The following is a 24,112-nucleotide window of genomic DNA, read 5'->3' as shown; positions in this document are numbered from 1 at the left end:
ATAAAAATATAACTGGAAAGTGGATTCCAAATAACTTCACAAACAAGAATAGCCAAAGATTTCTAGAAATCTGCAGAGAACACAACCTTGTATTACATCATCATACTTCAAGAGGAAGCTAAATAAGCTTAAAAAATGGAAACATCCAAGTCAGAGGAAGGGAGAATGGCAGCTAGACCATTTCTGTACTAGTTTCTACAGGGAAATTTACAATGTTAAAGTACTGATGGAAATCAAATTCAATCCGTCACAGAAAAAGAATATAAAAACCAATAGAACAAATAGCTGATGTGGGTCGTAGATCCTAACTAAAAATGACAAATATCAACAAATAAGAAACCATTAAACTAACGGATGATATAGAAAAACTGGTACAGTCTTTTAAACAAATTTAAATATTTAGGTGAAACCATAACATACAACCTAAATGAGACACCAGCATGGCAAAACTGAACCAAAACTGAACCAAGTGAATTATAGCCAAAAACTCAAACAAAAAAAGTCTATCAATAGCTACAAAATCATTTTTTTAAAAAAAGAGTTATACAACCGGAATAAAGATTGCAGCTGAAGCCACTTTCTAAACAACTACTACAGCAGAAATTGGACAGAATACTCAAGACAGAATAAAGATAATTAGGACATGCATAAACAAACAATATGAGGAAATGGGCATTGGAAAATAGCTTCAAATGAAACAGTATACAAGAAAATAAAAAACACGGTGCCAATCATCAACTACCAGAATTGAGTGTTGATGCAACGTGCTATCTATGAATAACCAAAACCGTGACTTTCCAATCTTGTGCCACCATTGTGGTTTGTTCTTTAGTCTTATTCCGGCACTTGGCATGTAATGGTGTATTGTGTACAGTGTTATTAATAAATACAGAGTTTCATATAAAGTGGTGTTCAGGTTATTAATACGACAATTGTGTGACCTGTTCCTCATAGTGGTGACCCCAGACTTTTTTGATACAACCACACACCTATTTTGCTACAGTTGTTTCACATTATTTGTGTACTAATTAACCACCTCATGGTGTGTGATCCGGAAGAGGCCATGAATTTGCCTACAGTCTCTTTCACTGACACACTGCCGGCAGTTCGGACATCAATAGTTCCGAGTGTATTTTCACACCTGTGTGTTCCCAAGCAGGCACAATATAACTTACCCATTACTGTCCACGAGCTGTGGCGCACACAGACTGCACCATCTCTATGTGTGCGGCAGTCCCCAGGCTTCGTATCACAGCTACAACAAGAACAACCTTAGCCACAGTGCCCCACAACATTTGAAGGGAACACAGCCCAACACACGAGCATGTACTCCCAACTGACTCATGTCATTACGGTCATACATCAATAACCTACGACCACATTCATAGCCTCCGCGATGCCCGCACCTACCGCATCTTCTCCCACACCTTGTGTGCCATGTGGACAGATGCTTACTTATGCTGCATTACAGACATCGGATTGTATACCAACGATACTACAGCAGCCACCTGTCAGGCAGTTTCCAAAGCTTCCACAACTTCAAAAGGACAACCCTACACCATGGTTCATGTTGGTGGATAATATCCTGGATATTCATGGCATGTTGGGAGACAATACACACTTCATCTGTTTGGTTAGCCATCTACACAACAAGGCAGACTCTGTCAGTAATCTGTTGCTCATGCCACTTCGCCAGCACAAATACGAAATAATAATTCCCGTGGAGGCCCGGGAAAAGAATAGGCCTCTGGTATGTTCTGGCAGTTGTAAAAGGTGACGAAACGAACAAACCACTAATAGGGCTAACCGCACTTTTAGTGTGATTAGTTGGTTCAGTACAGATCTAATGAAGCCTCGGACAAGCGCAGTCATGGTCGAGGACGACGCTTGAACCCTATGCCCGTCCACAATGGTAACGTCACTGCTAGCCACATGGAAAATGATTTAAATCCAAATAGAGGTGTTTTGCAGGGTATGCTTCCTGCAACCACCCTAGAAGGAAAACAAAGACAGAGGATGAGATGGTCAGATGAAGTTAATCGACACCTCATGTTCTGTTATTACCAAGTAACAAACCTAGGAACCAACACAACTGGATACAGATCACAAGTATACACAACATTTATTACCAGATACACAGAATTAAAATTTTTAACAGAACAACGACTAGCTGATGCGATCCGTGTAGTAATCAAAAATAACAGGATACCACAGTCAGAATTAGAAAACATCAAACAAGAAGTACAACAAATACTGGAACAAAATAATGTGCAGTCAGAAGAAGAAGAAAATACAGTAATGGACTCAAACATCCCAGAGCAAACAAACAAAGAACAACACGCATCAATTAAACAATCAGAGGAAAACGAAATCTTACGACAGCCACCAGAACCAGCACAAATAGAACACGAAGTGACACACATGTTAGATATAGAAGAAAAATTTCAGCTAACATATATAGAATACAAAGACACAAATACAGACATTAGACCATTCTTGAATAGACCACCAAATAACCCACAGGTCAAAACAATAACAACTATCAACACAATCATACACAACAAAATAAATGGCTCTGAGCACTATGGGACTCAACTGCTGAGGTCATTAGTCCCCTAGAACTCAGAACTAGTTAAACCTAACTAACCTAAGGACATCACAAACATCCATGCCCGAGGCAGGATTCGAACCTGCGACCGTAGCGGTCTTGCGGTTCCAGGCTGCAGCGCCTTTAACCGCACGGCCACTTCGGCCGGCAACAAAATAAATGAAAGTACAACTATGGAAGAGTTACAACTACTGGTTTATATAGGAGCACACACTACACTAAATATACACACTAGGCAGAGCAAACCAACACACAGAAGAAACCCACAAAACCAGCATGGCAACACAGGCTACAGAACAGAATAGAAAAACTGAGAAAACACATCGGACAGCTAACACAATTTATAAGAAATGAAATATCAGACAAAAAACGAAAAAGGTTGGGTAAAATCTCACAACAAGAAGCGATAGAGCAATTAGATGAAAAGAGGCATAAATTACAAGCATTGGCCAAACGTCTTAGAAGATACAAAAAAAGTGAAAATAGAAGGAAACAAAACCAAACATTCAACACAAACCAAAAGAAATTTTACCAAACAATAGATGACACACACATTAAAATAGACAATCCACCAAACATAATAGACATGGAACACTTCTGGAGCAACATATGGTCAAACCCGGTACAATATAACAGGCATGCACGGTGGATACAAGCAGAAACAGACACATACAAGATGATACCACAAATGCCTGAAGTGATAATATTGCAACATGAAGTCACCCGAGCAATTAATTCTACGCGCAATTGGAAGCCCTGGAAAAGATAAAATAGTAAATTTCTGGCTAAAGAAGTTTACCTCAACACATTCACATCTAACTAAATTATTTAACAATTACATTGCAGACCCATACACATTCCCTGACACACTTACACATGGAATAACTTATCTGAAACCTAAAGATCAGACAGACACAGCAAACCCAGCTAAATATCACTCCAAAACATGTCTACCAACAATATACAAAATATTAACTTCAGTCGTTACACAGAAATTAATGACACATACAACACAGAGCAAAATTATAAATGAAGAACAAAAAGTCTGTTGCAAAGGAGCACGAGGATGTAAAGAGCAACTGATAAGAGATGCAGAGGTGACATATCAAGCTAAAACTAAACAAAGGTCGCTACACTCACATACATTGATTACCAAAAAGCTTTTGGTAGTGTACCCCACTCATGGTTACTACAAATATTGGAAATATACAAAGTAGATCCTAAATTGATACAGTTCCTAAACATAGTAATGAAAAATTGGAAAACCACACTTAATATCCAAACAAATTCAAATAATATCACATCACAGCCAATACAGATCAAGCGTGGAATATACCAAGGAGACTCATTAAGTCCTTTCTGGTTCTGCCTTATTCTGAACCCACTATCCAACATGCTAAATAATACAAATTATGGATACAATATTACTGGAACATACCCACACAAAATCACACATTTGCTATACATGGATGATCTAAAACTACTGGCAGCAACAAACAACTCAACCAATTACTAAAGATAACAGAAGTATTCAGCAATGATATAAATATGGCTTTTGGAACAGACAAATGTAAGAAAAATAGCATAGTCAAGGGGAAACACTAAAAGGGAAGATTACATATTGGATAACCACAGAGACTGCATAGAAGCGATGGAAAAACAGATGCCTATATATATATATATATATATATATATATATATATATATATATATATATATATATATATATACATATATACAAAAAAATAGGAATAGATAATACAAATATTAAAGAAGAACTAAAAGAAAAATATAGACAAAGACTAACAAAAATACTGAAAACAGAATTGACAGCAAGAAACAAGACAAAAGCTATAAATACTTATGCTATACCAATATTGACCTACTCATTTGGAGTAGTGAAATGGAGTAACACAGACCTAGAAGCACTCAATAAACTTACACGATCACAATGCCACAAATATAGAATACATCACATACATTCAGCAGCAGAAAGATTCACATTAAGCAGAAAGGAAGGAGGAAGGGGATTTATCGACATAAAAAACCTACATTATGGACAGGTAGACAATTTAAGAAAATTCTTTATAGAACGAGCAGAAACTAGCAAAATACACAAAGCAATCACTCATATAAATACATCGGCTACACCACTGCAATTTCATAACCACTTCTACAACCCTTTAGATCACATAACATCAACAGATATGAAGAAAGTATATTGGAAAAAGAAAACACTACACGGCAAGCACCCGTATCATCTAACACAGCCACACATCAATCAAGACGTATCCAACACATGGCTAAGAAAAGGCAATATATACAGTGAGACTGAAGGATTCATGATTGCAATACAGGATCAAACAATAAACACCAGATATTACAGCAAGCATATTATTAAAGATCCCAATACTACAACAGATAAATGCAGACTTTTCAAACAACAAACAGAAACAGTAGATCACATCACAAGCGAATGTACAATATGAGCAAATACAGAATACCCCAGAAGACATGACAATGTAGCAAAAATAATACATCAGCAACTTGCCATACAACATAAACTAATAAAGCAACACAATCCCACATACAAGTATGCACCACAAAATGTACTGGAGAATGATGAATACAAATTATACTGGAACAGAACCATTATAACAGATAAAACACCACCACATAACAAACCTGACATCATACTCAACAATAAAAAGAATAAATTAACACAACTAATCAAAATATCCATACCCAATACAACAAATATACAGAAGAAAACAGGACAAAAAATTGAAAAATACATCCAACTGGCTGAGGAAGTCAAGGACATGTGGCATCAGGATAAAGTTGACATTATACCAATTATACTATCAACTACAGGAGTCATACCATACAATATCCACTAGTACATAAACGCAGTACAACTACATCCAAACGTATATATACAACTATAGAAATCTGTAATTATTGATGCATGTTCAATTACCTGAAAGTTCCTAAATGCAATGTAACATACAACATACAGTTAAAAGGAAGTCACACTTGATCAAGGTCTGCATCACTTTCCATTTTTAACCAGACATAACATCTCAGAAAGGAAAGAAATAATAACAATAATAATAACAATAATAAAAACTAATACTAATTATGTCTGTGAAGACAATATGATCCTTGTGTCCTGTCAACATAGGCTCAGTAACTTGGTGAAAGTGTGTGTATGTCAATATAATGGTTAGACATTTCCTGAATGGTAATTAAATAATAAAATAAATTTACAGCAGTCTTCATAAAAGTTACTGAAGTGAATGATAAGCAACACAACTTGCCACAAGCAACAGGAAACACAAACAAAATATATTCCAACACATTTAACTTTTGCCCTTGATGTACTAGTACATATTAGTAGTCTCATTCCATTAATGTTTTATACAGCATCTACCTCGACAGGAAAGGGGTGGTAAACAGTACTTTGTTCTCCGTACGTCACATTTTGTCTCCCTACATCACATTTTGTTAATAGTGGAAGAGTCACTATACTGTGGGATATTATAAGTACGTCGTCCACTCACACATCAGTTATAAAAGAAGCTGATATTGGTAATAGCAGCAGCAACTAATGGCATCAGCAACATTATTAAAAAGGTCTGCAATGGAAATTACCTAATTATTAACAACAGCCCATCACTTTAGCTCTGGCAGTGGTACACTACAATAGCAAGATCATACACTCTACTTCTGTACCGTGTCCAAGATAGTCTTACCCTCATGTGTGCTTCTGTAGGAGGGAAAAAGTTAATGAGTGGGAAGCAATCCAGTGTCATTATTCTCATACTCGTTATACTTGTTGAACTATAGCAGGAAGGTACGAAACCTCAACACTGGATTCATACTTACTCTGTTTCAGATCTCTAGCGTTCACACAACTTTTATTTCAAAGAATGTATTTCAAGGGCCCAAACAAACCTACTTCTTATTTGTATCCTTATTTGAAACTGGTAAAATCAAACATACAGCCAGTAATGTGAAAACACTATAGAAACTGAACAAGGGTCATGTGATGAACCTACATGAAGAGCTCTCAGCTTTTGTTCATGACAGGCATTTAGGAGAAAAATTACTTAACGAAAAAAACCTCTCAAGCTGAATAAATTGCTATTATTTTATTTAATATATAACAGATATCAGTCAACTGCAAAGAATATTTGGATCCTCCATTTCTACTTGTATTTTTAATAGAAATAATATCTGTAACTGGATCAAAGTATATGTTGGAGAAATATATATCTGCCAAAACTTACAATTTGCTCATAACAATTTCTTCAGAAACCATTTTGTTTCAAATATTAAAATAAACAATTTCACACTAACTGTGATAGGTGATGTAAAGCTAAGAATTACTTAGCATCAACAGTTCTCAGTATTTTTGATGTAGCTTTTACAACATTTGTTTTGACAGTAACATACTTGGCTTATAAGAGCTGCAAAATCCTTTTACTCTAATTGTAATGACAAACACATGTGATCTGCTATAGCAGCTCGCAGCAAGTATTATATATTCTGTTACACAGTAAGCAATGTGTAACTGCTGCTCAAATTGAATAAAACACCTTTAAGGGTTGTAGTTAATATCTCACCACCAGAGCAAGAAGACTTACAAACTTATTGTCTCATTTTTATCCCACATACAAGTAAAATGGGCATGTTACAAATGCATTTCATTAGGTAAACAGGAGGAAATCCACCAGATAATGACAAGACCATGGAAATATGCAGAGAACTTTAATGTATTTTGATACACAAATCTTTATTTATTCTTCAAAATTCCAAAAATGTGTAAGATAAAATAAAACACAATGTAACTGCTCAGCTGCACTGGGTACAAGTACTAATTAGACATAGGAGCAGCTACTTTTGGTTAGGTAAGGCTCAAACACTGAATGTTGTTGTTGTTGTGGTCTTCAATCCTGAGACTGGTTTGATGCAGCTCTCCACGCTACTCTATCCTGTGCAAGCTTCTTCATCTCCCAGTACCTACGCAACCTACATCCCTCTGAATCTTCTTAGTGTATTCATCTCTTGGCCTCCCTCTACGATTTTTACCCTCCACGCTGCCCTCCAATGCTAAATTTGTGACCCCTTGATGCTTCAGAACATGTCCTACCAACTGGTTCCTTCTTCTTCCTGTCAAGTTGTGCCACAAACTCCTCTTCTCCCCAATTCTATTCAATACCTCCTCATTAGTTATGTTATCTACCCATCTAATCTTCACCATTCTTCTGTAGCACCACATTTCAAAAGCTTCTATTCTCTTCCTGTCCAAACTATTTATCGTCCATATTTCACTTCCATACATGGCTACACTCCATACAAATACTTTCAGAAACGACTTCCTGGCACTTAAATCTATACTCAATGTTAACAAATTTCTCTTCTTCATAAATGCTTTCCTTGCCTTTGCCAGTCTACATTTTACATCCTCTCTACTTCGAACATCGTCAGTTATTTTGCTCCCCAAATAGCAAACCTCCTTTACTACTTTAAGTGTCTCCTTTCCTAATCTAATTCCCTCAGCATCACCCGACTTAATTCGACTACATTCCATTATCCTCGTTTTGCTTACTTCAACTATATTACTTAATGTAACTGGATAGATAAAAAATCTACTCACCAAGTGGCAGCAAGAGAACAGACATATAAAAATGATATTATCTATGCAAGCTTTAGGAGCCAGTGGCTCCTCCACCTGGCAGAAGGTTTGAAGGGGAAGGAGGAGGACTGGTGAGGTTCAGATGAGGGGGTAGAGTTCGGAAAAGTCACCCAGAACCTCAAGTCAGGGGAGACTTATCAGACGGGATGAGAAGGAAAGACTGATTGCTGGGGACTGCACCGGACGAGATTTAGAAACCTTAGAGCTTAAAGGTGGAAGATATGGTAATATGCAATACAAAGATTACTGCTAAAACATCATGCATGAGTTAATAAGAGCGAAAAGCTAAATGCATTATATGTGATACAGGTGGGAGGGAGATGGCGTAAAATAGACAGGTCAGAAAATGAAAGATGTAGAAAACTAAAACAGAGTGAAGAAAGGAATAGCTACTGTGAAGAAATGCTGAGACCAAAGAAACTAAGATAAATTAAGGCCAGGTGTGTGGCGAGTACCAGGGACATGTAGTGCCAGTTCCCACCTGTGGAGTTCTGAGAAACTGTAATCTTGGGGAAGAATCCAGATTGCACACGTGGTGAAGCAGGCACCAAGGTCACGACTGTCATGCTGTAGTGCATGCTCTGCAACAGGATATTGTGTGTACCAGTTTACACCCTCTGCCTATGCCCATTCATCCTAACTGATAAGATGGTGGTAGTCATACCGATGTAAAAGGCAGAACAGTGTTTACATAACAGCTATTTCACAGGTGACTCTCCCTTTGATAGCATATGTTTTTCCAGTTGCAGGGCTGGTATAGGTAGAGGTAGAAGGATGCATAGGACAAGTCTTGCAGCATGGACAGTCACAGGAGGAGGAGCCATAGGGCAGCGAGATGGGTACAGAAGGAGCACAGGGTCTAACAATAATACTGCAAAGATTGGGAGACGACAAAAAGCTATTCTAGGTGTGGTGAGCAAAATTTCAGACAGGATGGACCTCATTTAGGGCATGATTTTTAGGATGTCACGGTCTAGTCAAAGTAGCTGATTAATACATTCAAATCCTACCTGGTGCAGCCCCAAAAATCAGTCTTTCCTTCTCATCCCATCCGGTAAGTCTCCTTTGACCTGGGGCTCTGTATAACTTTTCCAAACTCTACCCCTTTTCCTATACTTCAACCAGTCTGTTTCCTTCACTCCTCTTCCTTCCCATTCAACCATTCTGCCAGGAGGAGCTACTGGCTCCAAAAGTTTGCATATATAATACCTGTTTTATATGTGTGTTCTCCTGCCACCACTTTGTGAGTATATTTCTTTTGTCTATCCAGTTACATTAGGTTTTCAAAAATTGATTATTTTTGTTGAACTATATTACTTATTTTCTTACTTACTTACTTACTTATTCCATTTCTCATCTACCTCACCATATATAGGATACAAGCAACCTCCATCTCTTCCCGTCTGCAGTTATGGTTACTGTCTATGTCAGTGACAGTCTTCTCTCCGGCAGAGGTTCTTCTGTTCCAATCTACCATGTATTCTTAGCAGTCTTCATCTTATCTTTCCAGCTACCATTAGCTCCTTCATTTAAGCTTACCTTGTGAACCTTCGACATATGTTGCTTATGTCCAAATCACTTCAGCTCTTGCTCTTGGTTGGTCTTCTCCCGGGGTTTTGGATTTAAATGTTTCAAAATTTGTGTGTTTTGGATACTGGCCCTACTAAGTTTGATTTCTATTTTCTGGAAGTATCTCATCTCTGTTGCTTGGATCTGACTTGCTTGCTCACTTAGTCAATATCCAAAATTCGCCACCATAGGTCATGATCCACTAACTTTGTCCTGTATGTTCCAGCTGACTACATTAAATACACAGTCTTAGGGTGGTTCTTATTTTTCAAGTTTGACCTTTTCTTTGTTCTACCCCACAGTTTGATTCCATTGCACAAAAAATTAGACTGTGCGCTTCGCAGGAAAAGGTGAAGCAAGGCCCCTAGGCATTCACATTTGAGGAAGAATACAACATTACACTGAAGGAGATGAGTAACCAATTGCTTAATTATTAAATTTGTTATATTAACGAAATGATAATTAAATAGACACCCTAGCTGCAAACAGGCGTTGATATACTTCACTGGGGACATGTTGAAAATGTGTGCCCTGACCGGGACTCGAACCCGGGATCTCCTGCTTACATGGCAGACGCTCTATCCATCTGAGCCCCCGAGGGCACAGAGGACAGTGCGTCTGCAGGGACTTATCCCTTGCACGCTCCCCGTGAGATCCATGTAAGCAGGAGATCCCGGGTTCGAGTCCCGGTCGGGGCACACATTTTCAACATGTCCCCAGTGAAGTATATCAACGCCTGTTTGCAGCTAGGGTGTCTATTTAATTATCATTTCATTTCTAGCAAAGCTGCATGGTCATCCACGGTATGCGTTCTTTTGGGAACAGATACTACCGTCATATATATGTTATATTAACTTTAATAACTGTGATTATAAAACTGCTATGTGCACTGTTTGTGAAGCAAATATGATGAGAAAGTGAAATTTTCTTTTACAAATCCATGTTCTTTGGTGAAGTCTTTTTTTATGCCCTGAAAACTTACAGCAATACTCAGATACAACCTGAAACACATTTACACTTGTTTCTCATTTTTTGTAAATAGTTTATTGCAGTCATCGATGAGCATAAGGCCTTTTTCTGATGTATCATTTAAAACTTTCAGTTAATTGACTGGTGATAAAGTTTAAAGGGATTCTCCATTGTCATTCCACTGTGAAGGTTCTGTTACTCAAGGCAAATGTAGTAACAAATAGCCTTGTTTTATTATAAAAAAATGTTCACTCCCATTATTAATGATTTGTGGAGTTTGAGCACTTTGATATTTTCATGTGGTGCTTCTGTCTCATGATTCAATGCATTGCCCATTTTCATTTTTGGATCAGGAGACAAATTAGGACCATAGAATGCAAAGACGGCAGATTCAGGAGACAGGGATGATAAATGAGTTTTCAGTTTGTGTAAAAACACACACAATATCAAATACAAGCATGTTTATAAAGCTTTGGAAGAAGGCTGAAACACATTTACAATACTTATGCTGCAAAATGGGCCGAGAACCAAAAAGGGCTGAGAACCATGCTTCAACAAAACACGGACAAAACAAATTGCACTGTCTTGTTCTGGTGGTGATAAAAATTCATCATGGAACACAAAAATTTTCAAGCAATTATGGCTTTCACCATCCACTAAGTGTGGCATTCAATTCCTGGACCACAGAAAGATACTCTAAGTAAGTAGGTAGTAAGTAAGTAAGTAAGTAAGTAAGTGAAGGTGTCATCAATCTGAAGATCATTTTCAACACCATGATGCTTTCCTAGGCATGGTCCCGTTGGAAGAGGTATGTCATTGCCTTCCTCCGATCTTTGAACTGTTTGACCTAGACAGTTATAAGGGGATCTACAATATCATGTGGATTCTGAACTGTGGTGTAACTAGGCATTTTTCACATTAACAAACGCTGAACACTGTCAGAGGTAAAAGAAATGAACAATGGCAGATAAAAATCCTAGAACTAACCAGGGATCAAACCTGATATCTTTGGATCTATAGACGGCCACTTCACTTTTGATCCATAGAGCCATACTCTATGAAATCACAGTTCACCTATAAAGATCACAGTTAAATTTAAAAACTCTCTTGAATCCTTTCTAGGATGCTGTTCTCCCAAAGCGTCTTGAACAAAATCGATAATTCAAGAAACACTGCCTTGATCCAAGTGTTCCTAGACTTTTCTGAACTGAATTCCAGTTTGGAAATTATTAATGTATGTTTTGATGTTTTATAAAGGTTATTATATTGTTCTTACCTTCTATAGTCCGTATTTCCCTCTAAGACAACTTTGAGAATAATTTCATATGTGTGATGCCTGTCGGATAAATGCAAGAGGTCATCTTATAAGAAAAGACACACACACACACACACACACACACACACACACACACACACACACACACACACACACACACCCCTCTCTGTCTCTCTCCCCTCCACCTTCCCCTCCCTAAAAGTTTCCTTATCCTACATTGTAATGTTGAAAACTCATACTTTAACACTGCTCTGAGGACCCCATTTAGTGAGGGTTTCATTCGCAGCTCTAGCCTGTTCTCTTCCAGTCACACACTACAATGCTGGCTCCAAAATAAGTTCCTCAGTACTACAATTTGAAACAATCACAGAAAGACGTTCATCTACATTGTTACCTGGTAATGCTAATAGCAATATACAACCCCAAGGGACAGTAGCAGCTTGCAGTTTCTTATCCTTAAAATAGTTCTTGATTTCAGTAGCCTTTTACTTGTAGAGTTTTTCTGGGTCTTGTGAACAGAGCTCCCATAGACTGCAAAATCTTCATATGCTTACATAGTACCTTGATTGCAGCCATCAGGATGTGAACTGCTTCCTTATCACTGATCCTAAATTTACCAAATACAACTGCAAGCTTGGGAGTCATTCCTGCTTGATGTCCTCTGCTCTTTTTTGCTACCGGCGATGGAAATTTTGAGTGCGTTCTCAATCAATGTTCCTTGAAATGAAGTAACTTTGATTCAACACTACGTGAACTTGCCACAATCATTTTGACAAGCTAGTGAGAAAAAATGACAGAAAATATATGATTGACAGCAAGTTAAATTTCTGAAATATGAGTAAAATTTTCTGCGCCAAATGAGTACTGGAATTTTACTTTCAATAACACCATAAATAACTTGTGAATTGCTAAATTTCACATACTTTTCACTCTCACCTACTTCCATTTACCTCTGCCCACTCAGATGCTTTTCTCTGTTTCTCAAGTAGCCAGTATTCTATTCCATGCATAAATCCTGGCCATTCTTTCAGCCATTGGTTGGTCAAAAACTGTTTATCTCGTTCAATAGTAATGACATTTAAAGCATCAGCAAGTTCTATGACAAAAGTATCAAGTTTTTGAACAACATGTTTTTTTATAGTTGTGTGTAATTTTGGTACAGTTTCTCAGCTTTTTTTTTTTTTTTTTTTTTTTTTTTTTTTTTTTTTTTTTAGAATTCGTGCTTTTTTCCACTAAATCATCACTTCCTACACAGCTAGTGTGGCATTTTCACACACAAAAATTGCAAAATAAAATCTTTAATGCTGTTTAACAGTTGGCAGTTTGCTTCCACTTATTTCATGGGAGTAACACCGGAAAAAAAAGCCTGCTGTAAATGAACTGAAGCCATTGTTACCATTGCTACAACAGCTACCCCTGCAGAAATGGTGACTATTAGTGTGCTCTGCATTCAGTCACAAAAAGGGAATTGTTTGCTCGCTATGCCCTCTACATGTCTACCAATGACGCTGGTGAAATGAGAATATATTCAATTAAAGCAAATGAAGAACGAAAACAGTCTATTTTCATTAATGAATGGATTTTTCCTGCAGATATAATATTTTGCATTATCTTACTGAGCCCAAATTTTACACAGCTCATTTTTACATGGAATGAAACCAAATTGGAGGGTAGACCTAGAAAATTTATAAAAAATTAAAAATGTCACGTATGAGCCACCAAACATGGCCTGCTACCCTAGCTTTCACTCTACTTTAATCTTCCATCTTCCTAACTGCACTGATGATAGAGCCCAAATACTTAAATATAAACCTTTAGCAACTGTCCTACAACTGCGTTGTTATGCCTTTACCCCATTTTTTAATAATCAGTGTATTTCCACTTTCCTTTCTCCTCAAATTTTTCCATTAAGACAATGATGCCATTTTACAATTTTTCTTCAATAGCAGCTACTATCACAAGGTAGTCTGTGAAAGATGAGCTGGTCAACTGAACAAAGTTTCATCCGATATTTCTGATAGTTAGCTTTATAGCTTTGGTATTACATGCCTACATTACCCAGTATATTACAAAAAGCATGGGACCAAGGCTACAGATTTGCTGGATTCCTCTTAATGACTTTAGTACACATCAGATTACCTGTTCTCATGTAGTTTGTGCAATTTTCACACAATCTCATGATTGATTTTGATAAAGCTGGGCCAAAACACATCACACTTTTAAAATGTTACTAAATAACAATTGTAAATGTTTCATCTTAGCTTCAGTGAAATCTGGAACTTAAGAGTCCATCCAGTTTTATACTCCTCCTGCAGCAATTTATATGAAAACATTGTTGACTGTCCTGAAGCATATGATCTTGGGCCAATGCCATGTAATGCGCTATGTAATGTGGACTGCAGTGGTCATATTGATTAGGGGAAAAATTGGAAGTTCAGTTATGCATTAATGCTCAAAACTAAAGAGTATTCTTATCCCACACCCTTCAGCTCACTCTGTTTTCCCTTGACTTCTCACTAGTGTTACCCCTTCCTGGTTTCCTTATTAAAAATGCATTGCTTCAAGACAATTAGAAGATGAATTCTCTTTCTTTGCATGAATTTGCATTCTTCAACACTACTTAGGGCTATGAGTAAATTTTTATTGTTCTGACAACAGTACATAGGACACACTATTTTAACAGTGTTTTTATTCCAAATACAAATTCCTATAAAAACATACCTATTTACTGCCAGCTTCCCCCTTAAATATATTGTGATTTTAAAATTTAACAGTCTAACATAAATATTAATTTCTGATAGTCATTTCCACCAACTTAAGTGCACAAAGAAGGCAGTAGGTCTGAAGTAGGTTTTATAGAACCGTCAAGGATGCTTCAATTTTTGTCCTAGAGTATTAATTCGGTACATAGCTTGTACAGTTGGAAATTATAAAGTTACCACTTGTAACGATTATTTAATAGGTACATGCTTTGATCACTTAGCCTGTTTATTTCACCAGGAAGTGATTATTTCTGGGCACCTCAACAATATAATATTTTTCTTTTCTAAAAATATTCGGGAGTCCACTAATCTTAGTGATCCACTGGGATGAGTAAAATAAATTCATGAACAAAATTTCTAGTTTGTCTTCTCATGCCTTTTTCACCCTGAAAAACAGTTACTGATGAAGTTTCTACAAACAAAGTATTTCCTCAGACTTAGAGATAACAGTCATTGCATTACTGGCCATACCATCTTTATATTACCTGAAATGATATAAGGAAACTGACAAAAAGTTTGAACTGAGCTGCTCCTGAAGAATTGCAATATTTTACCATGCTTTGCTTTGTTGAAAGTATGCCAGGAACAAGTGTGATCTTGGAGGTTGCAAAATACAATCATTGACAGAATAATCAGTTTCATATACAGTGGAACTACCAGTTTGGCATGCCATCCTGGCAACTTTGAAAGCATGATGGAAAGCAAGGATTCTGACCATAACCTCTACGCACAGCTGCAGCACTGATCTCATTCTGCCACATGCCTCTTTCGCTGACCAACTGTTGCTCGCAGTCCTATAAGTTCTGTCAGACTGTGGCCCTGCTTTAGATGGTGAATTCACCTTGCAATCATATCACCAGCCGTAACACACCATTGTTCCTAGGTTTCAGTTTCACTACTTCTTGGTTTCTCTCTTTGATTACTCACTGAACTTATTTTTTGTAGTGCCATCTCTACTGTCCGTTTTACTCATTGTTGTCTTCTGTCTGTACTCAGTGGTCCACTATTGTCAGTCCCTGGCCAGTCGGCTAGCCTCAGCTGATACCTCAAGTCATTCCCAATTTTTTGTCAAATCCTGGTCACAATAAACTGTGCTCTTCAAATATGTATTTAATGAATAATTTACATAAAAAAGAAACAATATCTGACAGTGCTCCACTGGAATCATGTTTTTATTATATCTACCCTATGCAAATAACTTCAAAGGCATACAGACAGAAATTTGCTTTGTGTCACAGTTCAGTTTTATTTATCAGGTTGGGATGTCCATCAGTGTTTCATATTGAATTCTCTTTCTACGTTTCAAATAACCACTACTTTTCTTAATAACAGTAATAATTTTCCTTGACTGGGAAACATTTTGTACAGTCCATTTATTTTACCTTCATTGATATCAATAAGGCTTGTTTTATTCTGGTTGAAATCTTTATTTCAGGTGTAAATGAACATACTCACTATGCATGTCAAAATTAGTTACCTCTGACAGAGTGCCTTCAATTAAAAACCAACTATACAGTTTACAGTTTGTACCTTGAGTGTAGTTCATTACATATCTCTCAATATATGACCATCCAAGGCAATTCAATGGCAACTGCATCCCATAAAATGCACCAGCCTACCTCTTCTACACCAAATTATATTCAATTTCATTCTTTATGTGATTAATGTCCATTGAAACATTTGCATCTTTATCAGCATAACTTAATAAGTGCAACTTATTCCATGCATCATATCTTTGAAATAGTATTTAAAATTGTAAATTTGGAAATGAATTCTGTGAAATACTTACTTGGAGTACTTCCTTGTAGTTAAGGGCAATCTTTCGTAATTCTGTTTCCTTGCGCTCCATATGTCCTTTCATTGTATCAATATCATTTACTAACTGAGAATTTACTCTTTTCAGTTCAGACACCTCACTTTCACGCTCTTCCAGAGATTTCCGTAGAGATCTAAAAAGCAAATAAAATATCATAGTCTAATATTATGAGTATTTATGAATCTGTTTCCAGAGTGAAAAGGTATTTCACCAAAATTCTTTATGAACAATAACTAATTTATGGGACTCTTGTTGTCCATTAATGAAATCTTGTTTTAATCATAAAACAGAAAAAGTGAAGGTTTAAATGGTACTCTGACGATGGGTCACATTAAATTTTATATGCTCGTACTGTGCTAAACCTAAACATCTGCAAGTGTGAAGTTGAGATGAACAATATTGTTTATAATGGACGTTGAAAAAAACTACAAACACCAGCTATCCCTAAAAGTCTTGCTTGTAAACTATCTGTAAAAGATATTCTCACCAAATCACCTCAGTAATAGAAGCATGCACAGTCTGTCCAAGAAGTTCCACAACTGATATTTCTGGTGTATAAGCAATATCAGCACATTAACCACAGTGGTGGCTTGAACTAACAGCTGTAAACAACAGATATACATTTCACAATCAGTTGTGAGCAAGTAGTGTTAAGTAGTGAATGTGTGGCCACACTGTATCAACGTGAATGTGTCACAAATCTTAATGGAGCAACATCTCTAAATAAAGTGTTCAAGATATTATCCAGAATGCTTTGAAGAAGAGAAAAGTGTGTGCAAAGTTTATCCCACATATCTTGACTGCCAAACAAAAACAATGATGCATGTATGCTGCAATGGAACTGATCAATTGCCCTTCTTCTGTCATGTAGTGGTGTATTCAATATACGCAACAAATTCATGACATAATCCCATAGAATGAGATCCTGCATTTTGTATAGTTTTAAAAATATTTATTAAATGTTTTTGTGTACTTATATCGAAAGTATGTGTACAAATATGTATCTGGCATGAACGAAAATTATTTGGTTATTTTTCAGCAGAATTTTATTATCTTTTTACATATGGTAATTATTTTGAAATTTAATTATTGACTGTTAAGTCCATTTTGACTGATTGAGACTAAAATTATTAATTAAAAACTTTCAAATCAAACTCAAACAAATTACCATCCACAAGTAAGTCATTTGTTACATAAGAGAATCACTCTGATATGTATATAATCTTTGTTATTGTCACATGGTTGGGAGATGAGGTGTTGTGTAAGGTTGACAGGGCAGAAATACAATGAGAATGTTGGTTTTGTAATACATACTCACTGCACTGTGTCTGTAAATAAATAATTTGAAGGATAATTACTTTAAAGTATGAAATGTGGAATTTGTGAACTTCAACACCTGCAACTTATTATTACTGGTATTAAGAAATACAACAGTTACAGAATCAAATACCTTTCTGCATCCATTAGGAATCTCAAGAACCTTTAGACTATTGTGCCCACAATGACAAGAAAATTTTTACATCTTCGACAAAGCAAGATACGTAAAACTAATTGTTTTTTTATTTTGTGATTGGATATAACATAAAAAATGTCACACATCTGTTCTCCAATTTTTCAATACACTGAGGAGTAATTTTCACCCAAACCAGATCAACATGTAAAATGAGGTTTGGAAAGACATTTTGAATGTTTGATTATTTTTCATATTCTGAGACGTGGTGCACATTAGAAGGTGGATGTGTCAGTTGGTGCATTAACATCGTACGTATTGGTGTGTGACAAAATTAGTAAGGAAATGTGAGAGTAAGAATTTTCCTAAGTTCCAAACAGCTGGCATTACTCAACTACATCGAAGTGTCTCAAACTGAGAAGTGTAAACATTTCAACAAAATTACTGGGTCAGGCAAAACAGCCACCATGCCACTCTTAAGAGAAACTGCAAGAAATTCAGCAGAAAATTGTTAGAAGAGTGCAGACAGAACCGCCTCTGTTACTCCCGTAACATTACACAAGAGACACTAGGTAAGATGCAACAACTATCAGTGAGAATTTGACTAAACAATAAAGACTCTGTAATGATTTCATTAAGTAAATGAAGTGGAACTGAAGACCACTAACAACTCGGGAAGAGCACAATCAATTTAGTCATTACAAAAGACATCCTAGAGCAGAGCCTCACCTTGGTGATGTAAACACTCCACCCCAGTAGCTTTTGACACTCAATCAGTATGATCAGAGGTGTTCATGTCATTCACACTCAATTATCTGATTATGGTGTGGTAACATCTTGTATGCGAGATTGTCCTGGTGTTAATCTTTAACTTGCTGCCCAATGAGATAATCAGTGAACTGTAGCCACAACTGATGGAGTCCACCATCCAGTACTGATGTCAGCAGAGCAGAGTTAATGAGTACAATCAGTATATGCCATCCAACATCGCATTACACCTGAGGGGGACAACATGGACAGTGACACGGAGAGATCGAAAACTCCCCAAAACAGCATGTGAATAAAAACACACACGTCTTGGTCACAGCCATCTACTCCACAAACGTGGGCAGCTAGTACTAATGAGACAATAAACACTCTTTTGGAGCAAGTTTCCAAACTGGAGAATAACGAACAGAAGAAAACACTTAATGAACAGTTAACACAAGTGCAATCAGTATTTGCATAACAACGGTGTCAATCATGTTTCTGTGGAAACAAAACAGTAATCAGTGCTCCTTCTTCATTCACTGATCCTTCAGCCACAAATCTAATAACTTCTTTCTCCCGGAAAACTACTAAGGATGTTACTGTGTTTATAGACAACATCTTAGCCATGGCCACATTAAGTAGATAGTCAGATGAAACATGCTTGCAAAGAGCGAAGTTGCATCTCAAAGGTAAAGCAAAAATCTACAGCTGCAAGTTAGCAGAGGATTTGCATCAGAGGGATAGAAAACAGAACAGTACAGTACAGTACAATACATATTTTTTAAGGAGAAACTCAATAGTTTAGCACAAAAGGTGAATGAAACAGTGGACTGATTTTCTGACCGAAAATGCAGGATTAATGCACATACTTATGAGCTGATGCACAAGTCATATTCGGATAGTCTTGCTTAAAGAAGCAGAAAATAGAGCATTGGACATGTTTCCCCGAGGTAGCTACCTAGATTTTTCATGAGTATGAATGGAAAAACCTAAGGATTTAGCCACGGCACTTTGCATCACTACACATTTACAGGAACAGGATAGTGCAACTAGGACATGCGCTGAACAGAAAATATTTAGATCTAGTAAAGAATGTTACTGTTGTGATCAGCAGGAGCATTCAAAGGCACAGTGTCACCAACCACGATGTAATAATTGCAAATGGTATACGCATAAGGCTCGGGATTTTAAATCTAGCAAGGAGGACAAGCACAATGCGAAAAAGAAACAGTTAAACGACAATGAGAATGTTCCTTCCTTTGGGAAGCTTTCCCAATAAATCACAGTACTGCAAAAACGTATGCAGAGGCATATTGTTGCTTGATAGCTTGGATGAATAAGAAGTGTTGTGAGTTTTTAGCACATACTGGGGCACATGTATCAGTTGCAAGTATGGACCTCATGGACAAGAGGAAACTGAAAACGACGAGATAAAGATTATCCGTAATAAGAGATAACAAAATAGATTCAGTGAGGACAACACAACTCAAGTTTAATGCAGGAAACACATCGTTTCAGGAGCAAATGGAAATGTTGCCAACTGCGGGGCAAGGATTTTCTGCAATACTCTGATTAGACTTTCTTGTTAGGCGTCATGCTAAAACTGATCTTGGGCAACAGATAGTCAAACTCAATGGGAATTTGTTTCAGATAGGTGCAACAGCTGCAAATGTTTCTGTATCAGAAGGTACACTTGCTGCTAAAGAGGTAGCAACTAAAGCGGCCCAGGTACATTAAAAGCTGTTTCACATGACAGTACCAGCAGGCGCAGGAAAGCTAGTTTGGGTTGTGACATATCTATGTTCCACGACAAGCAATGCATTTAATAGAACCTCTGTCAAGTAATGACACATTGGATGAACAGCACTATTTTGAAAGAAGTAGTACAGAACACACTAGAGAAATAAATGGCCCAGTTATGGTGCCAGTAAGCCTGGATACTTTCAGAACGAATGAAGCAAGTCTTCTGAAGCGATTGGTAGCAGCTACACTACAGGTAATAGATGAAGAAGACATCGATTGGTCAGACGTACAGTACAATCCCAAGCAAACAGTCAGCATGTCTGCACTATGTAACAAGGTTAGTCACTTAAATGGTAATGATTGTTCAGTCATTGAGTCATTATTAGTTCGGAAGAGATTTAATTCAGAAGGTGCTTTACCAGTCACATCCATAAAATAGCATCATATTCCAGCAGGTAGCCATGACCCGTGCACCATAAACAATACAGGTTACTAAAACATCTCCAGCCATTAGCAGAACAGTTGTAGATCAACAGCTTCCAGAAGGCATAATAGACCACAGCCATAGTCCTTGGTCTGCAGGTATAGGAATTGTGCCAAAAAAAGTCACTGGATAGAACAAGAAAATATTGATCATGTTGCGATAATAGATGTTTAAACGAATGTACAGTAACTGACGCATATCAAATTCCATATATAACTGAAACTTTGGATAATCTGGGACAGTGCAAATTCTTTCCCACATCATATTTAAGGAGTGGTTATTGACAAATTGAAGCATTTCCAGAAGATAGGCCAAAAACAGCTTTTACAGTATCGTCTGTTCACTAACAGTACCGCAAATGCCTTTTGGGTTAAAAAAAAACACATACTTGCAACATTACAGCATTTGTTAGATGGAGTCCTTCAAGGTTTAAAATTGAAAAAATGCATGGTCTATTTGGATGACATTGTATTTTCCAAAGGTCCAGATGAATACATAGAATGCCTAAGTGAAGTATCTGATAGATTGAAAACAGCTCGTCTTATATTAAGTACTGATAAATGTCATTTTGCCCAGCCACAAGTTACATATCTGGGGCATATTATTAGCCAAGAGGGATTCTCATCTCACTTCAGCTGAACGTGATTTTTCTGTACCACAAGCAATCAAGCAATTGCAATCATTTCTCGGATTTGCAGATTACCATAAAAATTCGTCAAAGGCTTTGTGGAAACTGCACAACCTTTGACTAGATTACTGGAAAAAAGGGACAGTGGACATCATAATGCCAAGCAATGTTTCAAAATCTGAAAGAGATACTGACTTCAGATCATGTATTAATTTTTCCTGATTTTACGTGCAAACAATACAGTTTTGGGCATCATTTTAAGTCAGGCTGTAAATGGACAAGAACATCTGGTACCTTCTGTGTCTCACCAGCTGAATAAGGCAGAGTGCGATTATTCCAGAAAAAGAAATGGTAGCTTTGATATACAGTATTTCATATTTCAGCTGCTATCTCCAAGGCCATAGAATTACAGTAGTCGCAGATCATGCATCCTTGAAGTGGTTATCAGGACTAAAAGAACCTTCAAGTTGATTAACAAGATGGGCACTGAAATTGAGCGAGTTTCAATGTGAAGTACACTCATGTTTAGAAAAAATAGAACACCTTGAATGACTAGAGATAGGATGTTCATATTCACAGGAGACATACATTAGTATGTTCTGCAGAAATGATTAGCATTTCAATCACCTCGGTTCAGCAAGTGTCCTATAGCCTAATAGGCACAGGGACCGCCACAGGCCCTGATAACTTGTTCCACATGTGATGGCATCAAAGCTCATAAGGCACGAACGGTGTCCTGTGGTATAGCCATCCATGCTGCATTCACCTAATTCCAAAGTTTATCTGAGGTGGTTGGCACTGTGTGACAGCGCTGCAGCCATCACAATTATCAACAGAGCAGATGGAGTCAAAATTGGAGGAATGCTAAATCATGAAAGAAGGGAATGTAATAATCATAACAGTAATAACTTTCAGCCACACAGACACCAAAAAAACACTGGGATAAAAATGGGAAAAGACGTTTTGACAACAGAAACAAAAATTGGCTTGGGCACGACGACATGAGGGGACAAAAACATTCAACAAACCTGGTAGTGAGAAACTAATGATTGCTCCACCGACAGTTGACAATTTAGGAATGAAATAACAGAGCAATAAATGGTCCAACAAATGGAGAGTAGAGCATAAAGGTTCAGGTAAAGTAATCAATTATTATTTTTAAAATGTGCACTATCCTACTAATGTAATTTCTGTTGAAAAAGACACTTTTAAACCAATTCCACTAAAAGATACAGATAAGGACAATGAAAACACACACAATAATAAGCATGAAGTAATTGAGTTATAAGAATTTTCTGAAGGTGGCAGGTGTAAAATACAGGGAGCGAAAGGCTATTTACAATTTGTACAGAAACCAGATGGCAGTTATAAGAGTCGAAGGACATGAAAGGGAAGCAGTGGTTGGGAAGGGAGTAAGACAGGGTTGTAGCCTCTCCCCGATGTTATTCAATCTGTATATTGAGCAAGCAGTAAAAGAAACAAAAGAAAAATTTGGAGTAGGTATTAAAATCCATGGAGAAGAAATAAAAGCTTTAAGGTTCACCGATGACATTGTAATTCTGTCACAGACAGCAAAGGACTTGTTACAGCAATTGAACGGAATGGACAGTGTCTTGAAAGGAGGATATAAGATGAACACAAACAAATGCAAAACGAGGATAATGGAATGTAGTCGAATTATGTTGGGTGATGCTGAGGGAATTAGATTGGGAAATGAGACACTTAAAGTAGTAAAGGAGTTTTGCTATTTGGGGAGCAAAATAACTGATGATGGTCGAAGTAGAGAGGATATAAAATGTAGTCTGGCAATGGCAAGGAAAGCGTTTCTGAAGAAGAAAAATCTGTTAGCATCGAGTATAGGTTTAAGTGTCAGGAAGTCGTTTCTGAAAGTATTTGTATGAGTGTAGCCATGTATGGAAGTGAAACGTGGACGATAACCAGTTTGGACAAGAAGAGAATAGAAGCTTATGAAATGTGGTGCTACAGAAGAATGCTGAAGATAAGGTGGGTAGATAACGTAACTAATGAGGAGGTATTGAATAGAATTGGGGAGAAGAGAAGTTTGTGGCACAACTTGACTAGAAGAAGGGATCGGTTGGTAGGACATGTGTTGAGGCATCAAGGGATCACCAATTTAGTATTGGAGGGCAGTGTGGAGGGTAAAAATTGTAGAGGGAGACCAAGAGATGAATACACTAAGCAAATTCAGAAGGATGTAGGTTGCAGTAGGTACTGGGAGATGAAGAAGCTTGCACAGGATATGGTAGCATGGAGAGCTGCATCAAACCAGTCTCAGAACTGAAGACCACAACAACAACAACAACAACAACAACAACAACAACAAGAATTTTATGAT

At 37.2% G+C, this 24,112-nt stretch overlaps 1 protein-coding gene across 3 annotated transcripts in view; it reads right to left on the bottom strand.

Annotated features, from left to right (window-relative positions):
- Positions 1–24,112, bottom strand: part of LOC126249700 (spindle assembly abnormal protein 6 homolog) — a 256,468-nt gene that overhangs the window by 126,800 nt on the left and 105,556 nt on the right. For all 3 annotated transcript variants that reach the window (XM_049951376.1, XM_049951377.1, XM_049951378.1), the window contains one exon: positions 16,675–16,834. In XM_049951376.1, the coding sequence (XP_049807333.1) occupies positions 16,675–16,834 (160 nt within the window). The remainder of the gene's footprint in view (positions 1–16,674; positions 16,835–24,112) is intronic.

The sequence above is a fragment of the Schistocerca nitens genome, chromosome 3 (assembly GCF_023898315.1).
Source record: "Schistocerca nitens isolate TAMUIC-IGC-003100 chromosome 3, iqSchNite1.1, whole genome shotgun sequence".
Taxonomy (NCBI): Eukaryota; Metazoa; Arthropoda; class Insecta; order Orthoptera; family Acrididae; genus Schistocerca; species Schistocerca nitens.
This window is presented reverse-complemented; position numbering and strand designations above follow the sequence as displayed.